This window comes from Neofelis nebulosa, chromosome 9, assembly GCF_028018385.1.
Source record: "Neofelis nebulosa isolate mNeoNeb1 chromosome 9, mNeoNeb1.pri, whole genome shotgun sequence".
In the NCBI taxonomy this organism is placed as follows: domain Eukaryota; kingdom Metazoa; phylum Chordata; class Mammalia; order Carnivora; family Felidae; genus Neofelis; species Neofelis nebulosa.
Window position 1 is genome coordinate 50,765,124 of NC_080790.1, and position 27,681 is coordinate 50,792,804.

General features: G+C 37.3%; 1 protein-coding gene across 6 annotated transcripts in view; it reads right to left on the reverse strand.

The window, feature by feature from the left end:
- ALMS1 (ALMS1 centrosome and basal body associated protein) overlaps window positions 1–27,681 on the reverse strand; it is a 228,863-nt gene that overhangs the window by 108,184 nt on the left and 92,998 nt on the right. For all 6 annotated transcript variants that reach the window (XM_058683687.1, XM_058683688.1, XM_058683686.1 and 3 more), the window contains one exon: window positions 14,222–16,059. In XM_058683687.1, coding sequence (XP_058539670.1) covers window positions 14,222–16,059 — 1,838 coding nt within the window. The remainder of the gene's footprint in view (window positions 1–14,221; window positions 16,060–27,681) is intronic.

The following is a 27,681-nucleotide window of genomic DNA, read 5'->3' on the forward strand; positions in this document are numbered from 1 at the left end:
AGAAGGCAAGGGGCAGGGCACAATAGTGTGACTGTAAAGGGACAGGTAAGAGGGAATTCCTTTGTGATGACAGAACTCTGTATCTTGATTAGGGTAGTGGTTATATGAATCCATGTGATTAAATTTCACAGAATTATACATATATACATTTAAAAACAAGTGCATGCAAAAACTGATAAAATCAGATGAAGGTCTATAGTCTAGCTATTTGTACTGTATTAATGTCAATTTCCTGGTTTTGATAATGTACTAAAGTTATGTAAGATATTACATTGAGTGATGGGTACCTGGGACTCTCTAAACTATTTTTGTAATCTCTTGTGAGTCTATATATTTTTAAAGTAAAAAGTAAAAAAGACCCACTGAATAAGAAAGCATGCTTCTATATGGATATAATAAACAAACTCAAAGTTTACAAAGGAATGAGATAGTTACATAATTTCATAGTACTTTCCACAAGAGACTTAATTACAAAGGGGAAAAGAGTAACTTTCCAGTGAAGGAAACTAGCAGCCAAAACCTTATTAAGTAATTAATGTATAGTTGTCAGTGCGACAAATGAAAATTATGCAACATCTGATAAAATATCATGAGAACTGGGGCGCCTGGGTGGCGCAGTCGGTTAAGCGTCCGACTTCAGCCAGGTCACGATCTCGCGGTCCGTGAGTTCGAGCCCCGCGTCAGGCTCTGGGCTGATGGCTCGGAGCCTGGAGCCTGTTTCCGATTCTGTGTCTCCCTCTCTCTCTGCCCCTCCCCCGTTCATGCTCTCTCTCTCTGTCCCAAAAATAAATTAAAAACGTTGAAAAAAAAAAAAATATCATGAGAACTGAATGTCACAACTGTCATATTCTTGCCAAAAATACATAACCCAAACCTAATCATGAGGAAATATCAAAGAAATCCAAATCGAAAAACATTCTACAAAATAAATGATCTGTAATCTCCCAAAGGTCAAGAAAGTGAAGGAAAAACTAAAGCAATGTTCTAGAAAAGAATTAGAGCCATGACAACTAAATGAAACATGTGATTTTGAACTGCCTCCTCTTGTTATAAAAATCCTTATGGGAACAACCAGAAAGCCTGAATAGTATCTGTAATACAGCACTGATGTTGGGGTGCCTGGGTGGCTCAGTCAGTTAGTTAAGTGTCTGACTTCAGCTCAGGTCATGATCTCGCAGTTCATGAGTTTGAGCCCCGCACAGGGCTCAGTACTGACAGCTCAGATCCTGGAGCCTACTTTGGATTCTGTCTCCCTCTCTCTCTGCCCTCCCCCTGCTCACGCTCTGTCTCTCTCTGTCTCAAAAATAAATAAACATTAAAAAATAATAATAATAAAATACAGCACTGATGTTAATTTCCTGATTTTTATGGCTTTATTGGGGTTATGTAGGAAAATGTTCTTTCATATAGGAAATGATATAGTGATGGGCAGCATGTCAAAAACTTACTCCCAAATGGTTAAGGATAAAAAAAAGAGATATTAACGTAATATTGTCAGATGCTAAAGCAGATAACAATTCAGTAAAAATAAAGATTTCAACATGACAGTTGATCAAAATATACCATAATAAAATAAAAAAAATAAAATATTTATTTTAAAAATAAAATATTTATTTTAAAAATAAAAATATACCATAACATGAAGCAATTATAATAAGTTTAAATATACTGAAATCATTCAGAATACAATCTCAGTGACCACAATGGAACTAACTAGAAACAAGCAATAATTAGAAAGTTCCCATATAACTGGAAATTAAGAAACACATCTCAGGGTGCCTGGGTGGCTCAGTCGGTTAAGAGTCCAACTCTTGCTTTCGGCTCAGGTTGTGATCTTATGGTTCATGGGATCAAGGCTCACGTCAGGCTCTGTGCTGACAGCATGGAGCCTGCTTGGGATTCTCTCTCTCCCCCTTCCTGCCCCTCCCCTGCTTGCTAGCACACACGTGCTCGCTCTTGCTCTCTCTCTCTATATATATGTATATATGTCTCTCAAAATAAATGAACATTTATTAAAAAAAACACATCTCTATATAACCCATAGAACAACAACAAAAAACTATAACAGAAATGAGAAAATATTTAGAGGGAGGCGAGTGGGGGATGGATTAGATGGGTGATGGTATTAAGGAGGGCACTTGTTATAAGCACTGGGTTTTGTACATAAGTGATGAATCACTGAATTCTATTCCTGAGAGCTTGTTTGGAGGTTCTAGCAGGGGAGTGCAGCTACTCGTATACCCTTGACCGAAGAATGGTCCTCCTCTATCGGGGAAGGTCGTTCTCTTCCACCAAGCAGCAGCTTCGGAAGGGACACACATGGAGTGGTGAGGGAGGAAGGGGCCACCCGCCTAGCCAGCCAGATCAGCCGAATCAACCCCGGCAATCAATGCGGTGACAGATGTCGCAGCCAGATCACCCTCACATCCTGAATTCTATTCCTGAAACTAATATTGCACTGTATGTTAACTAACTAGAATGTAAATAAAACTTTAGAAAGAAAAAAATGAGAAAATACTTAGAACAAAGATGAGGATGAGAAACTACATAAAAATCTGTCTGTATAAGGAAAAGGCTAAACATTAATGAATATGAAAAAAAACTGTATATTCTCAGAAGGTAGAAAAAGACCATTAGGTTAAAATCCAAAACAGAAGGAAAAAAATAAACATAGTAGCAAAACCCTTAAAAAGAAAACATACACTAGAGGATCAACAAAACCCAAATCGTTTAACCCCCAGAAAGAGCAATTAAGTAAAAAAAGAGGAAACGAAAATTACCAATATCAGAAATAAAAAAGTTAATATCACTACAGATTGAGAAATTGAAAGGGTAAGATACTATGAAAATAACTCATGTCAACAAATTTTGACAAGTTAAAATAGAAAAAATTACTTTAAAAAATTTTAAAACTAAAGCAAATTTACATAGTCATATCTATTAAATAAATTGAATCTATAATAAAAACTCCAGGCCATGATGGATTCACTGGTGAATTCTGCCCAATACCTAAGAAAGAAAGAATACCAATCTTAGACAAACTCTTTCAAAGTATCCCAATATATTTATGAGGTCAGCCCAATGCTCATACCAAAAGATATTACAAGAAAAGAAAATTATAGGCAAATATCTCCATAGATATTTTACATAGATGTAAAAATAAAATGTTAGGTAGCAATTAAGGATAATATATAAATTAAGGGTGAATATGGTAATCTCTATAACATGTACTGTAATGAAGTCTGACTCCATTTTTGATGTTTCACTACTGACTTCTTTTTAAGTATCACCTATGGCCCTACATCTGAACAGGCTGGTAAGAAAGCCTGAATGTGAGTACCTCCTTCTTTGGTACCAACAGAAAATGTAAACCTCCCATACACAGAACCCTTTTCCCAGTTCTACTTCCTAGCCACTATAAGCCCATCCACTCATTCTGCCCAAGATGGCCTGGACCTGTTTGTGCCCACCCAGCTCTCCCCAGGAGTCCCTATGTGAATAATAAACTTCCTCTCAAATCCTCTTGGTGTGAAAAATGTAATAACCCTACATATCTAAACCAAATTTGGAGCGGGATCCAACCCATTTATCAAAAAAATAAATATGTATATAAAAAAGCCAATAAGGAAAATAAGACAGAGTAATAAAAGATGCATGATTAATACAAAGGATGGCAGGAAAGAAGGGACAAAAACCAGATGACACAAATAGAAAACAAAATGCAATATGGTAGATTTAATTCAAACAACACCAATCTGACACATACTCTTTCAGAAAATGATGAAAGAGTGAATATTTCCCAATTTTTCTTTTTTGGAAGCCACCATAGCTCTGTAATCAAAAAGATTATAGACCCCTAGGGGTGGCTGGGTGGCTCAGTTGATTAAGCCTCTTGACTCTTGATTTCTGCTCCAGCCATGATGTCATGGTTCGTGAGGTCAAACCCCACATCTGGTTCCATGCTGTCAGTGTGGAGCCTGCTTGGGATTCTCTCTCTCCCTCTCTTTCCCTCCCCACTCATGTCCTCTCTCTCTCTCTCTCTCTCTCTCTCTCTCTCAAATAAACTAAAAAAAAAATTAAAGACCAATGTTAGCAAATTGAATTCAGTAATAAATATAAAAACGTTTATATTTATCCCAATAATGTAGGATAAAATTTAACATTCAAAATCTAATCAATGTAATTCACATTGATGAAAACAGGAGAATACATATATGATCACCTCAATAAAGCATTAAAAGCATTTGACAAAATTCAATTCCCACTCATAATAAAAACTCATAGCAAACTAACAACAAAAGAGGATATCCTTAATCTGATAAAGATCATCTATTAAAAATTTACAGGTAATATCACACTTGATGAAAAACTAAATCCACAAGATGTCTGCTCTTACTACTTCTACTTGATATTATACTGAATGTCCTAGCCAGTGTATTAGGTAAGAAAAAGAAATAAAGCCACGAAGACTGGAAAGAAAGGAGTAAAACTGCTCTGTATGCTCCCTGACAATGTGATTTTCTAAGAAGAATAAACATCATACCTGGGGTTACTCATTAAATTTAAACAAGACAGTCCCTAAATCTTAGGGGAGTTACTGAACATAAAACAGAGGACAACAGATATGCCTCAATTTAAACAATGGAACTATTGGGAGAGAGCCAAAGCATAAAAGACTCTTAAAAACTGAGAACAAACTGAGGGTTGATGGGGGGTGGGAGGGAGGGAAGGGTGGGTGATGGGTATTGAGGAGGGCACCTTTTGGGATGAGCACTGGGTGTTGTATGGAAACCAATTTGGCAATAAATTTCATATATTAAAAAAAAAAAAGAAAAAATAAACAATGGAACTATTAGTTTATCTAAATACTCTATGGTCATAGTACCTATTGCCCTAAATTATCCCATAGGAAGCTCTGGCCCATAAGTAAGAAATTAAAATTAAAATTAAAATTAATTTGTTGACATTTGTAAGCTGGCTTAACAACAGTATTTCCATTATACAAAAAAAAAATAATTAGAAAATAAAAATTTTCAAATACCATATATAATAGCATCAAAAAAACATAAAATATTTAGGAATAAATTTAACAAAAGATGTGCAAGGCCTACACACTGAAAATTACATGTTACTGAGAGACATTAATAAGCAGAAAAAAATGTTCATGCATGGGAAGACTCGTTATTATTAAGATATCAATCATTCACAAAATGATCTACAGATTCAATGCAATACCAAACAAAATCCCAAGAAGCATTTTTAGAGAAATCAGGAAGCTTATTCTAAAATTTATATTGAAATGCAAAGGACTTAAGATAATAATGTTGAAAAAATTTTTTAAAAAGTTGCAGGACAACTTGATTTTAAGACTTACTATAAATCAAGACATCATGGTATTGGTATAAAAACAGATAAATTAAAGGAATAGAGTAAGAACTCAAAAATAAACCCACACATAGGAGGCCAACTGATTTCTGACAAAGATGCCAACTAAATTCACTAAGGAAATAATCAAGATTTCAGAAATGGTGCTGTAATATCTAAGAAAATGATCCTCAAATTGCATATATTACAGACTTAAAACATAAAGTTAAAACTATATTTCTAGATGAAAATATAGGAGAAAATTTTCAACACATTGGGTTAGGCAATATTTTCTTAGAGAAGACATGAAAAGTACTAACCTTAAATGAAAAACTAACAATTTTTGTAAAAATTAACACTTTCTCTTCTTCAAAAGTACCAGTACGAAAACAAAACTCAGTATGGGAACCAATTTAACAATAAACTTCATATATTGAAAAAAAGAAAAAAGAAAACAAAAATCAAACCACAGTCTGTGAAAAAAGTACGTGCAATACACAGATAATTTGTATCTGAAATATACGAAAAAACTTTCATAATAATGAGACAATCAAACGAATGGGACCACGGACACTTCATAAAGACATCCAAATATCAAGGAAACACAGAAAAGATGGTTAGCATCATAGGTCATCAGTGAAACACAAATTAAAGCCACAATAACATACTCTTTCACATCCACATTTAGAATGGCTCATAATAGGGGCGCCTGGGTGGCGCAGTCGGTTAAGCGGCTGACTTCAGCCAGGTCACGATCTCGCGGTCCGTGAGTTCGAGCCCCGCGTCGGGCTCTGTGCTGACAGCTCGGAGCCTGGAGCCTGTTTCAGATTCTGTGTCTCCCTCTCTCTCTGCCCCTCCCCCGTTCATGCTTTGTCTCTCTCTGTCCCAAAAATAAATAAAAAACGTTGGAAAAAAAAAAATTTAGAATGGCTCATAATAAAAACAACTGGAAATATCAAGTGTTGGTAAAGATGTGGAGTAATTCGAACTTGCATATACTTTAATGGGAATGAAGAAATGGTACATTTGGTTCCGGTGCTGGGTAACCATAACAGACCCAGTCTCTCTCAACTGTATACATAAAAACCTAGAGAGTCTACACAGAGCACCTATCAGAAGACTGAAAAATAACAGAAGTAGGCAAATTGGTGAAGATGATCAACATTTGAAGCGCTATCAAAATGGTGTAAGTTTGGGACCCCTGGGTGGTTCAGTCAGCTAAATGTCTGACTTTAGCTCAGGTCATGACCTAACAGTTCTTGAGTTTGAGCTCCACATCGGCCTGTCTGCTGTCAGCACAGAGCCGGCTTCGGATCCTCTATTTCCCTCTTTCTTTCTCTGCCCCTCCCTCATTCACTCTTGCTTGCTTTCTCAAAAATAAACAAACATTAAAAAAAATTTTAGGGCGCCTGGGTGGCGCAGTCGGTTAAGCGTCCGACTTCAGCCAGGTCACGATCTCGCGGTCCGTGAGTTCAAGCCCCGCGTCAGGCTCTGGGCTGATGGCTCAGAGCCTGGAGCCTGTTTCCGATTCTGTGTCTCCCTCTCTCTCTGACCCTCCCCCGTTCATGCTCTGTCTCTCTCTGTCCCAAAAATAAAAATAAAAATTAAAAAATTAAAAAAAAAAAATTTTAATGGTGATAAGTTTACCATTCTTTCCTTTGTCATCCACTGGGGTCTGAACTTAAAATAGCTTGAAACCTGGAGGTGGGTCCTAGCACAGACAAAAACCTCCAGAAGCCCTCTAGTCAGGACTGAGGAGCAGGAATTGAAATAGTGTGAAAATCTTTTTTCTGTGTCTTCTAGTAAGCTCAAGCACTCAAGTAATCTCATGGTGGCAGTAGTACAGCAGTAACAGGGGCCAGGAAGAGCTTAAAATTCTGAGAGAGGAAAAATTTTCTCTTCCAATATAGGAAGTTTGGTTTCAAGAGTGTGGGACAAACCTCTGTTGATCTTTCCCCTCTGTACTGAGCCACCTGAAACGGACACAAAGTAGTCACAGGAAGTATACAGAAGAGAGGGGGTAAATTAAGTTCCTGCTTTCTGTCCTGGGACTCAAGAAAGGAGAGCTCAAGGGGTAACTGTAGAAAGAAAATCAACTCCTTAACATACGTTTATAATCTCCAGGGCCTATCCCTGAGCCATGCGTGTGTGGATCTGAACCTAAAGAGCATACCTAAACCTTGAGAACAGAAGTATGGGATAGCCTACTACCCAAGTCTCGAACTGGCCACTGGGTACACACACATGCAGGTCAAATGTGGATAGCAGTGCAAAAGCTCTGAAAATTGAACTCACACGGAACTATAACCCACAGAAGGCTGGTTATAATTTGTAACCTGAATGCAAATGGGTTGATTGCCTACTAAAACAAAAATATCGAAAATTTCCATAGGATTTAAATGAGACTAGTTATCTCACAATATCATGAAATACAATCCAAAATTACTCAGCATATGAAGATCCAGAAAAATCTAAACTCATGTGGGAAAAGAAAATCAACAGACACCAATGCTGGGATGAAAGAAGTGTTAGAATTATCTGACAAAAACTTTAAGGAAGCTATTATAAAATCCCACAACATGTAAGAGTGGATACCCTCAAAAGTAATGATAAGACAAGGTCTCAGGAAATAAAAAGAAAGAGCAGAAAAAATTTTTAATGTTTATTTTTAAGAGAGAATGAGTTGAGAAGGGGCAAAGAGAGGGAGATAGAGAATCCCAAGCAGGCTCTGCCCAACGTGGGGCTCGACCTCACAAACTTTGAGATCATGACCTGAGCCGAAATCAAGAACTGGATGCTTAACTGACTGAGCCACCCAGGCACCCCGAAATGGCAGATATTTTAAAACTAAAAAATGATACAAGTGAAATAAAATACTCACTGGATGAGCTCAATGGCAGAATGGAAATGTCAGAGGAAAGACTTAGTGAACTCCAAGACAGAACAATAGAAATTATTCAATCTGAACAAGAGAGGGGGAAAAAAAAGATTGGAAAAAAAAAAATCAACAGAGCTTCAAGGACTTGTAAGATAATACCAAAAACATTTGTGTCATCAGAGATGTAGAAAGAGAAGAGAAAGAATGTGGTACAGAAAAAATACTTGAATAAATAAGGGCTAAAACTGCCTAAATATGATGAAAGATAAAAACCATTAGCACAGCAAACTCCAAACAGGATGGTCCAAAGAAATCCATGCCTACAAACATCATGACCAACTGACTCAAAGCAAAACAAAAAAAGGAAAGCAACCAGGGAAAAATAAAATAACACATTGCTTCAAATGTACAGGGGAATAATGATTCCAAAACTGTAGAGTTCTCATCAGAAACCATGGAATTTAGAAAGAAGCAAAATATTTTTAAAGTACTGAAAGAAAAGGACTGTCATCCCAATTGCATAAGCCATAAAAAAAAAAAATCAGTAAACTGGACTTCATTGAAATTAAAAACCTTTGTTCTGTGACAGACTCAATACATTAAGTAGATGAAAAGATAAGTCACATACTACGAGAAGCTATTTGCCAGCAACATATCCAGCAAAGGTTGTATATCCAAAACATACTCAGAACTCGCAAAATTCAACAGTAAGAAAATAAAACCCTATTATAAAATCATTTTCACCAATAAGGATGGTAAAAAAAAAATCACATGAAGTGAAGAAAAGCCATTAGGGAAATACAAATGAAAACTATATTGAAATATCACTGTACAACTATAAAAATGGCTAAGTATATGGACAATACAAAATGCTGACAAAGACACAGAGTAACTGGAACATGTATTATTGCTAGTGAAAATGCAAAGATAAACAGTTCTTGCAAGGTTAACCACACACATACACCACATGACTCACCAATCCCACTCCTGAATATTTACCCTACAGAAACAAACGCTGACACACAAATGTTTATAGCAGCTCTAACTGTAATCACACCCCAAAGCTGAAACAACACAAATATCCTTCAAAGAATGAATGCATGGATTAACAAACTGTGGTAATCTGTACAAAAGAACTGTCATATAAATAATAAAATATTACTGTTTTTAATAAAGCAATAAAAAGTAAAACATCTGCTTCATAAAAAAAGATGGATGAATCTTAAATGTGCTTCTCAAAGTAAAAGAAACTAAACCCAGAGGCTGTAACATATCTTATTATTTCATTTATAGGACACTCTAGAAAGGCTAAGAAAAGGACAAAGCAAGAATTACCAGGGGTCACAGGAGGAATTGTCTCTAAGGAGATGACATGCAGAAATTTTTGGATAGAAATGCTTTGTATGAAACTGTGATGGTAGATTTATCACAAATGATAGAATTGTACACCACAAAAAGTTTTGCACTATGTAAATTATTAAAAATTAACCAAAATCAACCAAGGGCAAAGACGGAATGCAGGATGTGACAAATGAAACTAACTGTATTATAAATGAATTATGTACTGACACATAGTATATAGAAAAGAAAAAAAAAAAAAAAAAAGAACACGACCTAAGAAATGTCAGCAGTGTTTTGACTGGATACCATAATGTTAAATTCAAAAGAAAGGTATATATAAACACTGTACTCAAGTAGGAGAATTTGTTTTTCACCTGGGAATTCTGAAACTATCTAATTTATATACTAGGGTAAATATATTGTAGATAATGAGAGCCAGGTTTATTACTACTGAAGAAAGAAGTTAAAAACAAGGGTAAAAGTTTATAATCAACCCTGTGGTTCAAGATTAGTTGAAGGTATCAACACTGACTTGTGGTTTAAAAAATATTTACATATACAAGTATACACAAACACATACACATTAACAGAGATGAGAACAAGCAGAGAAGTAGGTATATGCATGAGTTAATATACATACATATAATCCTGAGCTTTATTAACTGCTAGAAGCACTGACATCCTAGTAACAATGAGCTAACCTGGTGCTATACCTTTGTTTCTAAGTACTATTCTCCATTGTTGAAAGAAGGGTACTGAAGTCCCTTACTAATATATTGTTATCTATTTCTCCCTTCAGGTATGTTTAGTATTTGCTTAATACACTTAGATGCTCCAATGTTGGTTGTGTACATATTTACCACTGTTTATCATCTTATTACATCATCTGACCCCTTCATTGGTATATAATGGCCTTCCCTGTCTCCTGTTACTGGTTTTGGCTTAAAGCCTATTTTGTCTAATAGGAGTATTATAGCTCCTATATTGAATCCATACTGATATACATGAATAACTAAAGGAATAAATAAATGAGGGAGGAACAACAGCTCTTGCTTGCAGAAAAATTCCAATTAATACATGTAGAAGGAATGAAAGAAGTATAAAAACTCCATCCGAATACCAGAGTGATAATTGCTACAAGCAAGATCCAGTGATGAAGCCTAAAATTAGTGATCAAAGTTTTAAGCAGAAACAAGATATTTGCATAGTCTACCAGTTTCTACCCAAATATCTAGTATTTAAAAAGGAAAAACAGTAACTGTACAGTGAAGAACCTTGGTAGACATCACTTTAGCCAAGTGATCAAGGTTAATATCACCAGTAATGCATATCAACTTAATGTGCTCCCCAATGAAATGCACTGAAAATGCATAACCTCAACCTAGTCTTGAGACATCAGAGAAAACTAAATCAAAACTTTCTCCACTAAGTGAAATTAGTCAGTCAGAGAAAGACAAAAATCATATGACTTCACTCATATGAGGACTTTAAGAGACAAAAAAGATGAACATAAGGGAAGGGAAACAAAAATAATATAAAAACAGGGAGGGGGCAAAACAGAAGAGACTCATAAATATGGAGAACAAACAGGGTTGCTGGAGGGGTTGTGGGAGGGGAGATGGGCTAAATGGGTAAGGGGCATTAAGGAATCTACTGAAATCATTGCTTCACTATATACTAATTTGGATGTAAATTTTAAAAAACAAAAAATAAAGTTAAATAAAAAAAACAAAAAAACTTTCTCCAAAATAACCAATTCTCTTTAAAGTGTCAAGATCATAAAAAAACAAGGACTGACACAGATTATTGAAAATAAAGGAGACAGGACCACTAAAATGTAAGGTGGCATCTTGGGTTGGATCTGAAACAAAAAATGTTTATGTGCATAAAAATGAGATGAAATCCAAATCAGTCTACATTTTAGTTATAATTTTATATGAAGGATAATTTCTTAGTTTTGGTATATGTTTTATGGTTATGATGTTACGGTAAGATGTTAACACAGGGGAACATTTGGTAAAGGACATACTGGTAACCTCCAAGATATTTCCCAATGATCTCTGCCTCTTGGTAATTCATACCCTTGTGTATCTCTAGCCGTTGAGGGTGAGCTGGAAATATTGATTCACTTCTATTGAACAGAATATAGCACAAATGGTGAGATCCCCTTACAAGGTTAGGTTACAAAGACTATGACTTTTGCCCTGGGCATCCTCTCTTGTTCTCTCACATGCTCACTCAGAGGGAAGTTTAGCTGTCATATTTGAGCTGCCTTATGGAAGGAAGGGAGTGATGTCTCTGGCCAATAGTCATGTGAACAAGCCTGGAAGCACATCGTCTCAGTCAGTCTTGAAATAGGACCAGAGCTGCAGACAATACCTTGTTTGCAACCCCATAAGAGACCCTGAGCCGAAAGCACCCAGCTAAGCCTCACCTAAATTTATGACCCACAGAAAACCATACTAACATTGGGATAATATTTATTATTTTAAGCTGCTACATTTCAGGGTAATAGGTTACACATCAAAAAATAATTAATACAAGAACTCTACCACTTTTGTAACTCTTTAAATTTAAAATCTCAAAATAAAAAGCTTTAAAAATACTTAATACATATATGCTTACACATTTTATATACACACACGTATACAGAGGAGTATGTATGTGTATATATATAGTTTGAATTATTATGAACTTTGGAATCAGACAAACCTAGATTAGAATGCCATTTCTAACACTTAATAATAGACATGTGATCCTGGGCAAAACGTCTAATTTCTCTAAGTATTAGGTTTTTTTTTTTTTTAATTTTTTTTTTTTAATGTTTATTTATTTTTGAGACACAGAGAGACAGAGCATGAATGGGGGAGGGGCAGAGAGAGAGGGAGACACAGAATCTGAAACAGGCTCCAGGCTCCGAGCTGTCAGCACAGAGCCTGACGCAGGGCTTGAACTCACGGACCGTGAGATCATGACCTGAGCCGAAGTCAGACGCTCAACCGACCAAGCCACCCAGGCGCCCCTTTTTAATTTTTTTAATGTTTATTTATTATTAAGAGACACAGCGTGAACAGGGGAGGGGCAGAGAGAGAGGGAGACACAGAATCAGAAGCAGGCTCCAGGCTCTGAGCTGTCAGCACAGAGCCCAACGCGGCGCTTGAACTCACAAACCGCAAGATCATGACCTGAGCCAATGTCGGACACTTAACTGACTGAGCCACCCAGGAACCCCCCCCCCCCCAAGTATGAGGTTTTTAAAATATATAAATTGAGGTAATAATATCTACCTCTGATGATTATATTAAGGTTAAAATGATACCTACATCTACTATACCAGATGGCATTTAGTACATTTTGAACAAATGGCATTATTATTTAGTGCATATTTATAATCATCTACTATTTTCTTCTCATTCCAGGAATTCAACTCTAATTCAGTATTATAATACTGAAAGCAGAGACTGATCCTGTTTTTTAGGCCCAATCCAATTCTAAATCACCAACTTTTAGAGCTACAAGGGACCTTTTAGCTTTCCAATTCTTTCCTTCCACCATCATCCCCATAGGAGTGCCAAAGATATTAAATGACTTGTCCAAGAGAATATCTTGAAAGAAGAGCTTGAAAGCAGGACTCAAGATCAGAGAGACACTACCATGCAGTGAACAAGCACTTGCTTTAATTAAAAAGACCACACTAGAATGCCCACTCTCTTGCTTATAAACAGCATTATCTCACATAAATAAAAGTATAAAGTAGCAATATCAGTGTCTCAGTTTCCCAGAGGGTAAATAAGGATACCACCACTCACCTCATAGGGTTATTACAATCATTAAATGAGATAACATATAAGTCCCTCATGGCCATTACTACCACATGTGGATGCTGAATAAATATTATTTCCATTCCTTCTTTCCAAGCCCAGGGTTCTTCACTATGATGTGCTGCCTTCTCAACTATGTGGCAGAACATGAAACACAAAGGGTAATTCTATTCAAAATGTAAAAGTGAATGAATGACAGTCTTAAATTAAGCTAAATAATATAAATCTAAGGCATTTAGCCCTGAACTCAGTTTCCTTTCCTATAATAGACTATAAGGTGGAACATCACAATAGAGAGCACATTATATTGATACGCATTACCAGTGATGTTAGCCTTGATAACTGGCTAAAATGATGTCTGCCAGGATTCTCTACTGGAAAGTTACTTTCTAATTGTAAATACTAAATATTTGAGGAGAACCATGAAATGAAAACTAAAAGAAGGGAGAGAGAGAGCACACACAAGCAAGTGAGTAAGCTCATGCACATATCCCAAAGTCTGGTCTTCAGCACACTTCCAATACAATAATTAGTAAATTGTACCATGGATGATCAAAGACTTTTCTCAGAGTAATTCAATGTTTTGAAACACTTGATGTCAAGTCTCGTCAAAAGCCCTCTGAAATTATAAATACATTACTTTCAAGTGTTTTCTCTTACTTAGGCATTTATGCCTTGGAATATCTAGATTAGTCAGATACAACCTCCCCTAAGAGAAATCATACTGCCTTTCCCCCAAGAACTTGCGTTTGCTTAAGTATTTAAAACCCTTTATCACAAATTCCATCAGCTTGCTTGTCATCACAATGAGACTCACCGATCTGCAGATACTGGAATCCCTTCTGGGCTGGAATATCCTTCCAAATCTGAAATGTTCACTTGTGTTTGCCTTGAGGTTACTATCTGGCTATTCTGAAAAGGTATGGTTTTCAAGTCCTGAGAAATAGTATTACTATCTGGAAGAGGAGACTGTACAACTTGGAAGTCCGGTGAAGATTTAAGTCCTAGAAAACCTGAAGATTCTTGATTCTGTGCTACAGGTTTACTGGCCAATAATTTGGAGGTTGGTTCCAATGATCTTGAAGATATAGTCTGTAGGTCAGAGTTAAACTCACTATTCATCCTTGTTTTAGAAGCAGGATCCAATGAATGCAATCTTTTATCTAAGGTTCCACTATCCACCTTGGAAGGAGTCTTGGGATAAAGAGTTATACGAACACAAGAAAGTGCTTTTCTATTTGAGGGTGGAGTAGATGCAGATGTTACTAATGTACACTGATTTGGGACTGGTTGGGAGACCACAGAATCGAACTTGGCTTCAACATTTATCATATTAGAAATGTATGACTTAAACTTATGTTGATTATCCTTTTCTACTACATAATCCTGACCTTGAGGAAAGGGGGAATGGTATTTTCCCATGTGATCTACATCTGGGGCTTTGCTTTGTTCAAAGAGCTGACGTTGTTCAAGAAAAATGGAAGAAGGAAGGTCTGAAGCTATATAATCCTGACCTTGAGGAAAGGGAGATTGGTTTTCTCTCATCTGATGATCTAAATGTGGGGCTTTGCTTTGTTCAAAGAGTTCTCGTTTTTCAAGAAAAATGCGACAAGGAAGGTTCGGAGCTACATAATCCTGATGTTGAGGAGGGGGAGAATGGTATTTTCTCACATGGTGATCTGTGTGTGGGGCTTTGCTTTGTTCAAAGAGCTCTTGTCGTTCAAGTAAAACGTGCGAAGAAAGATCTGGAGTTATAGCTACAGTCTTCTCTTTTACTCCTAGTGTGGAACTTGGTCTGCTCACGCTAATGAGGGTATGGTTATCAGAAAAATGAACTTCTTTGACACTGCTATACTTTGCACTGGTACTGGGCTCAGAATCACTGCCTTTAAAATCTGATCTTTCTAAGAGTTTTTCTTCTTGCTGAGAATGTTCAATAGATAATTTTTGACTTTGCCTACTACTTTCTGCTAAAATAGTCACAGCGGTATCTGGCGAATGACTGACAATTTTAAATGATGAAGGGGAAGAGGTTTTCTGTTCTAGATCTCTGGGAGGATTTTGCTCTTCAGTGAAATGAGAATTAAATACCCCCACAGATGCTCCAGTACACTGGCTACCTTCAGTAACACCAACCTTAAGAACAGAGGAATCTGGAAAGCATTTAGAGTGTCGGTGAGATGCAAAAGTGATGGAAGTAGTAAACTTTTTCATGGGTTCTGGGGGAAGCATATGTGATGAAGAATGACAGTCCATTTCTTCGGGTGGCACAGGTTCTACTAATTCTGATAGCCAAGGGTCTATCTTTTCATGGAATGGCATTCGAAGACCCTGGCTAATTCTGAAGTCATCAGCTGTAAAGTTCTGAAAGGGGGAAGGACTTCGTAACTGCAAGGAATTCCAAACTTTGAAATGAGGGTTACTCTGGTCTAATGATTTGGAAAGGTTGATGTGTCTGGTTTTCCATGATGATGGACTCCGTTGTCCTCTGATAACGTCTGAGGGGTCAGCAGGTCTGAAAACATAAGGGTGGCTATCCAATTGTGGTTGTTTGGCAGTTAAAGTCCTGAAACATCCTTTTTCATGGCTCTCAATAATGATGTGACCACATACAGCTTCTGGGTTGCATCTTATTCCCTGTGGACTCAGCAAACCCTGGAAGATATAAACAAATTCTTACTTGAAATAGTCCGAATAGTTAGTGTTATATAAAAATAAGTTATATATCCAGGCTAAGACGGACCACAAAGGTCCTGTTGATCTTTACAATAAAACAAGAATACAACAAAAAAAGACAGTTAACTATAGAATAAAATAGCTCATGATAATTAGGATGACACAGTTAATTTCTTCTAAAAAATGTTTCACTAAAGTAACAAATATAAAACCCTCAATTGTCCCCCAGTATTCTCACCATTTTTCTTTTAGTAACAGAAGTCCCTTACCCTAACCATGTGCTGGTCACATGGCCACAAAACTAGAGACCTTTCCACTTTCCTTTGTAGCTAGGTGAGACCATATGACTAGGTTTAGGCCAATAGGATATGAGCAAAAGTAGTTAAGTATAACTTCTGCTTCCTGTTTTTAGAAAACCAAATTCTTGGGGCTCCTGGGTAGCTCAGTCAGTTAAGCATCTGACCTCGGCTCAGGGCATGAGCTTGTGGTCCGTGAATATGAGCCTAGCATTGGGCTCTGTGCTGACAGCTTTGGAGACTGCTTTGGATTCTGTGTCTCCCTCTCTTTCTGCCCCTCCCCTGCTTGCTCTCTCTCTCTCTCTCTCTTAAAAATAAAATTAAAAAATAAAATAAAAAAGAAAAGCAAATTCTTGACCTCCATGTTCCCTTACTACCACCATCACTACCATCACCATTTACTCTTGCCACCTAAAAATGATAGTATCTAAAACAATCAGAAGCCATGTGTAAAAATGGCTCAGCTGCCAAGCCAGTCTGGGTCTTTGGATAACTTCAAAGAGCAGAGCTCCCTTTCCTGCCCTAGACTATCATATAAAGGAAAAATACAATTCTATCTTATTTGACCATTGTATATTTGGGTCTCTTCACTACAGATGCTTTTTACCAAAAAGAATAAGGAAAGGAATATTCCTAAGAAACAGAAAAGAACTAGTACTTCTTCCTAGGCTACACGATCAGAATCTAAAGCTACCATAAATATAAAATTTGAGATTTCTGTGCTTTACCTATAAAATCATTACTTAGAATCCTATTTGATGATAACAGCCACATTTGATTTCAAATTAAAATACTTTAAATTATGCTGCCATTTTTTTAAATGTTTATTTTGAGAGAAAGGGAAAGAGACCAGGGAGGGGCAGAGAGAAAAATCACAAGCAAGCTCCATGCTGTCAGCAGAGAGCCCGACGTGGGACTCAATCTCATGAACCATGAGATCATGACATGAGCTGAAATGGAAGAGTAGGACACAACTGACTGAGCGCCCAGGCACCTCTGCTGCCACTTCTGATGTAATGGAGTAGTTGTACTTTTCCCTATTCCATTTGATAAGCATAACTAAAAGTCCTAGACATTATATATAAAACAAACTTAAGAATAACCTGAAAGATACAGGGGTGCCTGGGTGGCTTAGTTGATTAAGCGTCTGACTTTGGCCCATGATCTCGTGGTTCATGGGTTTGAGCCCGGCATCAGGCTCTGTGCTGACAGCTCAGAGCTTGGAGCCTACTTCGGATTCTGTGTCTCCCTCTCTCTCTGCCTCTCTCCTGCTTGTGCTCTGTTCCACACACTCTCTCTCTCAAAAATAAACAAACATTAAAAAAAAAAAAAAGGAATAATCTGAAAGATGTAGAGAAGACAGGGATCTTGGGACCTAAGGAATGACATGGTAATGCAATCCCTGGATTTACTTTTTACATCATATATTCCAGATTTGGGAGCGGAAGAAGCCAGCAACATAGGAGCAAAGGGCATAGAAAAAGGCTCTAATAAAAACCCACTCTCATTAGCTTAAAAAAAAAAAAACAGTAAAGGGGGGCGCCTGGGTGGCTCGGTCGGTTAAGCATCTGACTTCGGCTCAGGTCATGATCTCCCGGTTTGAGTTCAGGCCCTGCGTCGGACTCTGTGCTGACAGCTTAGAACCTGGAGACTGCTTCAGATTCTGTGTCTCCCTCTCTCTCTACTCCTGCTCTGCTCACACTCTGTCTCTGTCTCTCAAAAAGTGAATAAACATTGGGGGGGGGGGGGGGAACAGTAAAGGTGAAGTCTAGCAAGACAGAAAACTTTTAGGCCATAACTGCTCTATTCCAGCCAATCACCACAGAAAAAAGACTGCCTCTGTGACACCAGCAAAAGCCAAATGAGGAGCCTAAACCTCTACTCTTGCTAAGCAATTACAAGTCACCCCAAGGTACAGAGATGACCAAGCAGGAGCCCAGGAATTATTTTTACCCTAATATCTGGTAATGAGTTACCACTTCCTGTGGTATCAGTCCCTGTGGAGACCACACAGGGAGACTGTACTTTCCCATTCCAGCAATGACATGCCCCTCTCTCTCCCATCTTTAGGCTGGAAGAAAATTTTGCAAATCTCATAACCAATGACAGACCTGTATCTAAAATGTATAAAGACATCTCAACTCTCAACAGCTTACTAAAAAACAAAAACAAAACAGACAACTCAATTAGAAAAATAGGCAAAAACCAAACTTTTCAATGAATAGAAAAGAGATGGGAAAACAGGGGCACAATAACAGGTCCAACACCATTAACATTAAGAAAATGCAAATTAAAATTATGATTCTTTTACATCTACTGAGATGATCAAATGGTTTTTATCCTTTTGCATGTTAATGTGATGAATCACATTGATTGATTTGCAAATATGGAGCCAGCCTCATATCCCAGGAATAAATCCCACTTGATCATGGTGACTTTTAAATGTATTGTTAGATTCAGGTTGCTAATATTTTGTTGAAGATTTTTGCATCTATGTTAATCAGAGATACTGGCCTACAGTATTCTTTTTTCATAATGTCTTTAAATGATTTGGTATCAAAGTAATGCTGGCATCGTAGAATGAATCTGGAAGTTGCCTTCCACTTCTATTTTTTTGGAACAATTTGAGAATAGATTATTAACTCTTCTTTAAATGTTTAAATGTTTGGTAGAATTCTACCTGTGAAGCCATCTGGTCCTGGGCTTTTGTTTGTTGAGAGTTTATTACTGATTCAATTTCATTACTACTAATTGGTCTGTTCAAATTTTCTTCTTTTTCCTGATTCAGTTTTGAAAGGGGATATGTTTCTAAGGAATTTATCCATTTCTTCCACGTTGTCCCATTTGTTGGCATATAGTTTTTAATAATATTCTTGTAATCCTTTGTATTTCTGCGGTGTTGGTTGTTATTTTCCCTCCTTCATTTCTAATTTTATTTGAGTCCTCTCTCTCTTCTTTTCTTGATAAGTCTCACTAAAGGTTTATCAATTTTGTTAATTTTTTGACAGCTCCTGGTTTCACTGATCACTTCTGTTTTTTTACCCCCTTTTTTTTGTTTTTTATTTTTTTTAATGTTCATTTATCTTTGAGAGAGAGCGGGAGAGACAGAGCACCGGTGGGGGAGGGGCAGAAAGAAGAGCAGATGCAGAATAAGAAGCAGGCTCCAGGCTCTGTGCTCCAGGCTCTGTACTCCAGGCTCTGTACTCCGTGCTCTGAGCTGTCAGCACACAACCTGATGCGAGGCTCGAACTCATGAACCGTGAGATCATGACCTGAGCCAAAGTCGGATGCTTAACCGACTGAGCCACCCAGGCACCCCACATTTACTCCTACTCTAATTGTTACTTCCTTCCTTCCTCTGGCTCTGGACTTTGTTCTTTTTCTAGATCTTTAGGTGTAAGGTTAGGTTATTTGAGATTTTTCTTGCTTCTGGAAGTATGCCTATATTGCTATAATCTTCCCTCTGAGAACTGTTTTTGCTATATCCCAAAGGTTTTGGTCCACTGTGTTTTCACTTTCATTTGTCTCCATGTATTTTTTTTATTTCTTCTTTGACTTCTTGGTTGACCCGTTCATTGTTTAGTACCACCATATTAACAAGAGAAAGAATAAAACCAGTATGAGCATCTCAATAAATTCACACACAAAAAATTGATAAAAGTACAACATCCATTCATGATAAAAACTCTTAAAAAGGCAGGTTTAGAGAGAACATACCTCAAAAAAAAAAAAAAGCCACAGCTATACCATCATACTCAATGGTGAAAAACAGAGCTTCTCCCCTAAGTTCAGGAACAAGATAAGGATATCCACTCTCACCAGTGCAACCTAGTACATAAGTCCTAGCCACAGTAAATCATACAAGAAAAGGATATAAAAGGCTTCTAACTGATAAGGAAAAAGTAAAACCTCCACTATTTGCAGATGACATAATATCCTAAAGACTCCACAAAACAACTACTAGAACTGAAAAATGAATTCTGTAAAGTCACAGGACACAGAATTAATATACAGAAATCTGTTCCATTTCTACATGCTAATAATGAAGTAGCAGAAAGAGATATTAAGAAAACAATCCTATTTATAATTGTACAAAAATTAATAAAATTCCTAGGATTAAACTTAACCAAGGAGGTGTAATTAAGACCTGAATTCTTTATTTTTTTTTATTGTCAGGACTTCAAGAGTAGAGTCCCGTGATTTATCACTTACATAGAACACCCAGTGCTCATCCCAATAAGTACCCTCCTCAATGGCCATCACCCATTTTCTCCACCCCCATCAACCCTCAGTTTGTTCTCTGTATTTAAGAGTCTTTTATGGTTTGCCTCCCTCTCTGCTTGTATCTTATTTTTCCTTCCCTTCCTCTATGATCATCTGTTAAGTTTCTCAAATTCTACAGGAGTGAAATCGTGTATCTTTCTGACTGACTTATTTTGTTTAACATGATACCCCCCACTTCCATCCATGTTGTTGCAAATGGTAAGATTTCATTCTTTTTCATCACTGAGTAGTATTCCATTGTGTGTATGTGTGTGTGTGTGTGTGTGTGTGTGTGTGTGTGTGTGTGTGTACACGCCAGATCATCTTAATCCATTCATTAGTTGATGGACATTTGGGCTCTTTCCATAATTTGAATATTGCTGATAGCGCTGCTGTAAACATTGGTGTGCATGCCCTTTTGAATCAGCACTCCTGCATACTCTGCTGGGTCATAGGATAATTCTATTCGTAATTTTTTGAAGAACCTCCAAACTGTCTTCCAGAGTGGCAGCACCAGTTTCCATTCCCACTAACAGTGCAAAAGTGCTTCCCTTTCCCTACATCCTTGCCAACATCTGTGGTTTCTTGAGTTGTTAATTTTAGCCACTCTTGACTGGTGTGAGGTGGTATCTCAGTGTGGTTTTGATTTCTATTTCCCTGATGATGAGTGATGTTGAGCATCTTTTCATGTGTCTGTTTGCTATCTGATATCTTTGGAAACGTGTCTATTCATGTGTTCTGCCCTTTTCATTACTGGATAGTTTTTCAGGTGTCGTGTTTGTAAGTTCTTTATAGATTTCTGATACTAAACCTTTATCCAATGTCATTTGCAAGTATCTTCTCCCATTCCACAGGTTGCCTTTTAGTTTTGCTGACTGTTTCCTTCCCTGTGCAGAAGCTTTTCATCTTGACAGAGTCCCAATAGTTCATTTTTGTTTTTCTTTCCCTTGCCTTCGGAGACATGTCAAGTAAGAAGTTGCTGCGACCAAAGAGGTTGCTGCCTGTTTTCTTCTGTAGGATCTTGATGGTTTCCTGTCTCACATTTAAGTCTTTCGTCCATTTTGAGTTTATTTTTATGTATCCTGTAATAAAATGGTCCAGTTTCATTCTTCTGCATGTTACTACTGTCCAGTTCTCCCAACATCATTTGCTAAAGAGACTGTCTTTTTTTCCACCGGATACTCTTTCCTGCTTTGTTGGAAGATTAGTTGGCCATACACTTATAGGTCCATTTCTGGGTTTTCTATTCTATTGCATTGGTCTATGTGTCTGTTTTTGTGCCCAAAGCATACTGTCTTGATTACAACTTTGTAATATAGGCTAAAGTCTGGGGCTGTGATGCCTCCAGTTTTGCTTTGCTTTTTCAACATTACTTTGGCTATGCAGGGTCTTTTCTGGTTCCATACAAATTTTAGAATTGTTTGTTCTAGCTCTGTGAAGAATGCTGGTACTATTTTGATTGGGATTGCACTGAACACGTAGATTGCTTTGGATAGTATAGACAATTCAACAATATTTGTTCTTCTAATCCATAAGCATGGAATGTTTTTCCATTTCTTTGTGGCTTCTTCAATTTCTTTCATAACCTTTGTATACTTTTCAGTGTACAGATCTCTTACCTCTTTAGTTAGGTTTATTCCTAGGTATCTTATGGTTCTTGGTACAATTGCAAATGGGATCGATTCTTTGATACCTCTTTCTGTTGCTTCATTATTGGCGTACAGAAATGCAACCAATTTCTGTACATTGATTTTATAACCTGTGACTTTGCTGAATTTATGTATCAGCTTTAGCAGTTTTTTGGTGGAGTCTTTCAGGTTTTCATGTAGAATATCATGTAACCGGCAAAGAGTGAAAGTTTCACTTCTTCTTCGCCAATTTGGATGCCTTTTGTTTGTTGTCTAATTGGCTAGGACTTCCAACACTGCGTTGAACAACAGTGGTTGAAAGTGGACATCCTGTTGTGTTGTTGATCTCACAGGGAAAACTATCAGTTTTTTCCCACTGAGGATATTAGCTGTGGGCCTTTCATATATGTTCCTTATATGCAACTTTCTTGAGGGTTTTTATTAAGAAAGGATGCTATATTTTGTCAAATGCCTTTTCTGCATCTATTGACAAGATCATATGGTTCTTATCCTTTCTTCTATTAATGTGATGTATCACATTGATTGATTTGTGAATACTGAACCCAGCCTTGCAGCCCAGGAATGAATCCCACTTGATGGTGAATAATTTTAATATACTGTTGAATTTGATTTGCTAGTATCTTTTGAGAATTTTTACATGCACGTTCACCAGGGATATTGGCCTGTAATTCACCTTTTTAGTGGGGTCTTTGGTTTGGGAATCAAGGTAATGCTGGCTTCATAGAATGAGTCCAGAAGCTTCCCTTCCATTTCTAATTTTTGGAATAGCTTGAGAAGAATAGGTATTAACTCTGCTTTAAATGTCTGTTGGAATTCCCCTGGGAAGCCATCTGGTCCAAGACTCTTATTTGTTGGGAGATTTTTGATAACCAATTCAATTTCTTCACTGAGTATGGGTCTAGTCAAATTTTCTATTTCTTCCCACTTTGGTAATGTGTGACTGTCTAGGAACTTGTCCATTTCCTCCAAATTGCCCAGTTTGTTGGCATATAATTTTTCATAGTGTCTCTAATAATTATTTGTATTTCTCTGGTGTTGCTGTGATCTCTCCTCTTTCGTTTATGATTTTATCTATTTGGGTCCTCTTTTCTTTTTGAGAAGTCTGGCTAGAGGTTTATCAATTTTCTCTATTCTTTCAAAAAACCAGCTCTTAGACTCATTGATCTGTTCTACTACCGTTTTGGATTCTGTATTGTTTATTTCTGCTCTAATCCTTATTATTTCTCTTCTTCTGCCGGCTTCGGGCTTTGTTGCTGCCTTTCTAGTTCCTTTAGGTGTGAAGTTAGGTTGTGTATTTGGGACCTTTCTTGCTTCTTGAGATAGGCCTGAACTGCAATGTATTTTCCAATAGGACTGCCTTTGCTGCACCCCAAAAGGATTTGGACTGTCGTGTTTTCATTTTCATTTATTTCCATATATTTTTAAATTTCTTCTTTAATTTCCTGGTTACCCAGTTCATTCTTCAGTAAGATGTTCTTTAATCTCCATGTATTTCGGGGCTTTCCAAATTTTTTCTTGCGGTTGATTTCAAGTTTCATAGCATTGTGATCTGAAAATATGCATGGTATGATCTCAATCCTTTTATATTTGTTGAGGGCTGTTTTGTGACTCAGCATGTGATCTGTTTTGGAGAATGTTCCATGTGCAATAGAGAAGAATGTGTATTCTGCTGCTTTTGGATGAAAAGTTCTGAATATATCTGATAAATCCATCAGGCCCAATGTGTCATTCAGAGCCACTGTTTCCTTACTGATTTTTTGCCTAGATGATCTGTCCATTGCTATAAGTGGAATATTAAAGTTCCTGCAGTCACAGTATTATCTATATATTTATGTTTGTGATTAACTGATTTATATATTTGGATGCTCCCACACTGGGGACATAAGCATTTATAATTGTTAGCTCTTCTTGATAGACCCCTTAATTATGATGTAATGCCCTTCATCATCTCTTGTTACAGTCTTTGGTTCAAAATCTAGTTTGTCTGATATAAGTATGGCTACTCTGGTTTTGACATCTATTAGCATGATAGATGGTTCTCCACCCCCTCACTTTCAATTCCCAGGTGTCCTCAAGTCTAAAATGAGTCTCTTGTAGGCAGCATAGAGATGGATCTTTTTTTTTTTATCCATTCTGATACCCTACATCTTTTGGTTGGGGTATTTAGTTCATTTACATTCAGGGTAATTATTGAAAGATATGAATTTAGTGTCATTGTGTTATCTGTAGGTTTTGTACTTGTGGTGATGAGTCTGGTCCTTTGCAGTCTTTGCTGCTTTCCACTCAGAGTCCCTCTCAGGATCTCCTGCAGGGCTGGTTTAGTGGTCATGAACTCTTTTAGGTTTTGTCTGTCTGGGAAAGCCTTTATCTCTCCTTCTTTTCCGAATGACAGCCTTGCTGGATAAAAGAGTCTTCACTGCATATTTTTCCTATTCATCACATTGAATATTTCCTACCACTCTCTTCTGGCCTGCCAAGTTTCAGTGGACAGGTCTGCTACTACCCTTACGTGACTACCCTTGTAGGTTAAGGACCCTATTTGTCCTGAAGCTGCTTTCAGAATTCTCTCTTTATCTTTGTATTTTGCCAGTTTCACTATGATATGTCATGGTGTTGACCTGTTTCTGTTGATTTTGAAGGGAATTCTCTGTGCCTCTTAGACTTGGATGCCTATTTCCTTTGCCAGATCAGGGAAGTTAAGTTCTCAGCTATTATTTGTTCAAATAAAATCTTCTGCCCCTTTCTCTCTTCTTTTTCTGGAACTCCTATGATACAAATATTATTTCGTTTCATTGAATCACTTAGGTCTCTAATTCTCCTTGTGATCTAGTAATTTCCTTTCCCTCTTTTTTTCAGATTCATCATTTTCTATAATTTTATCTTCTATTTCACCAATTCTCTCCTCTGCTTCTTCCATCCTTGCTGTCGCTGTATCTAGTTTATTGTGCATCTCATTTATAACATTTAATTCCTCACGACTATGTCTTAGGTCTTTGATCTCAGTAGCAATAGATTCTCTTCTATGCTTTTGTCAAGCCCAGCTATTAGTCTTATGACTGTTATTCTAAATTCTCATTCAGATATAGTGTTTATATCTTTTTGGAGCAATTCTGTCATTTCTTCCCAAAATTTCTTTTGAGGAGAATTTTTCCATTTCATCATTTTGGCTAGGCTTCTGTCTTTTACGTGCTTTAATACTTTGTTACGTGTCCTGCACCTGTGAGTACTACTATATTAAAAAGGCCCTGACATTTCAGGATGTGTTTTTGGAGCATGTTGAATGCCCTCTATTGCTGCATATCTGGCTGCTCTATCCCACTGGTCAGTCCTCTACAAAGCCCCTCCTTGCTCATAGTAGTGGATCGTTTGGACCTTCAATCAGGTGTGTTTTGATTTGTTTGTTGAAGCAACCTTGAAAAAAAGAAAAGGGCAAAGAACCTGATCCCATACAAAGAGAAAAATGAAAGGGTAAAAAAAAAAAAAAAAAAAAAAAAAAAGACAAGCAGAGAATCAAAGAAACTATAAGGCTTAATCCAGAGAGAGACAGGAAAATACAGGAGATACAGAAAAGGTGTAAAAAGAATAGAGTAAAAAATGCTTGATTAAACAGAGAAAGAAAGAAAGAAAGAAAGAAAGAAAGAAAGAAAGAAAGAAAGAAAGAAAGAAAGAAAGAAAGAAAGAAAAGAAAAAGAAAGAAAGAAAAAAAAATATATAAAATCAAATCAGAAACTGTTTCCAAAGGAAAAAAAAAGAAGACGGTAGAAAGAAAAAGAAGAAGAGGGGAAAAAAAAGAGAATGACTAACATACAAAACCACAGGAGAGTTGTCTGTTGGTGCCTGGGACCGGTGGCTGTGCTGGTCAGGAGGAGAGGCCATCTGGTTTATTCAGTGTCAGTCTGTGTCAGGTAGATAAGCAGTTATCAGGCACAGAGAGGCACAGTTTGGTATAAGTGGGTCCCACCTCCACTGTTCTCCCGTGCCTCCTAGGCACTCAGCTGGGATTCAAAACCCGATGTTTTAAGGGACCCTGAACCACATGCATTCTGTTCTGGTGTAGGGGCACTCCGCCTTGCTGATAAAGGGCTTTTGGCTGGTGCCTGCTGTGGGGGCAATAAACCCTCTTCACACAGTACTCAAGGAAGGGGACTGTTCTCTCCCAGTGTGCCCCTGAGATCACTACCACGCCCTAGGGCTGCCTCCCTCCCCACTAGGCAGCGGCTTCAGTCCAGAGAAATTCGTGCACTTTTGAAAGCTCCAATCTTCAGTTCCTAAGGCTGTTTGCAAAGTAGAAACTGGCACTCTCCATATTTCTCTTTCCCCAGTCCATGGTCCAGAGAGGTTTTTCTCTTGTACGAACACAATACCACAATCCTCAGCCTCTCTGTCTTTCTCTTCCTTTTGTCTCTCCACAGAAGGTGTTCCCTCCTCTCCATGCCTATGCTGTTTTATCACCCCCAATTCTACATGCACGTCTGTCCCACCAAGCTGTCTCCCTCCACCTGTGGAGATTTTTGTCACTCCCAAGATTGAGTTCCTGGGTGTTCCAAGTGTTCTGACCTCAATACAGTTGTGTTTGAGGGAGAAGGAACATCCCAGTCCCCCTACTTCTCTGCTTACCCAAGACCCAAATTCTGAAAGCTATAAAAACACTGAAAGAAAGTGAAGATGACACAAATGGAAAGGTATTCCATATTCATAGATCAGACGTACCAATACTGTTAAAATGTCCATATTACCCAAAGCAATTTACAGATTTCATGCAATCCCTATCAAAATACCAATAACATTTTTCATAGAACTAGAACAATCCTAAAATTTGCATGTAACCACAAAAGACCCCAAATAGCCAAATCAATCTTGAAAAAGAACAAAGCTGGAGGTATCACAATCCCAGATCTCAAGATATAGTACAAAGCTATGCTAATCAAAACAGTGTGGTACTGGCACAAAAAAGACACACACAGATAAATAGAACAGAATAGAGAGTACAGAAATAAATCTGTGCTTTCAAGGTCAATTAATCTGTAACAAAGAAGGCCAGAGTATCCAATGGAGAAAAGACAATTGCTTCAACAACTGATGTTGGAAAAACTGGACAGCCACAGGTAAAAAAATCAAACTGAAACACTCTTATACCATTCACAAAGATAAACTCAAAATGGATTAAAGACCTAATTGTTAGACCTAAACCATAAAATTCCTAGAAGAAAACATAGGCAGTAATTTCTTTGACACTGGCCATAGAAACATTTTTCTAGATATATCTCCTCTGGCAAGGGAAATAAAAGCAAAATTAAACTATTGAGATGACACCAAAATATAGATTTTACACAGCTAAGGAAACCATCAACAAAACAAATAAAATCACCTACTGAATAGGAGAAGATAGTTGC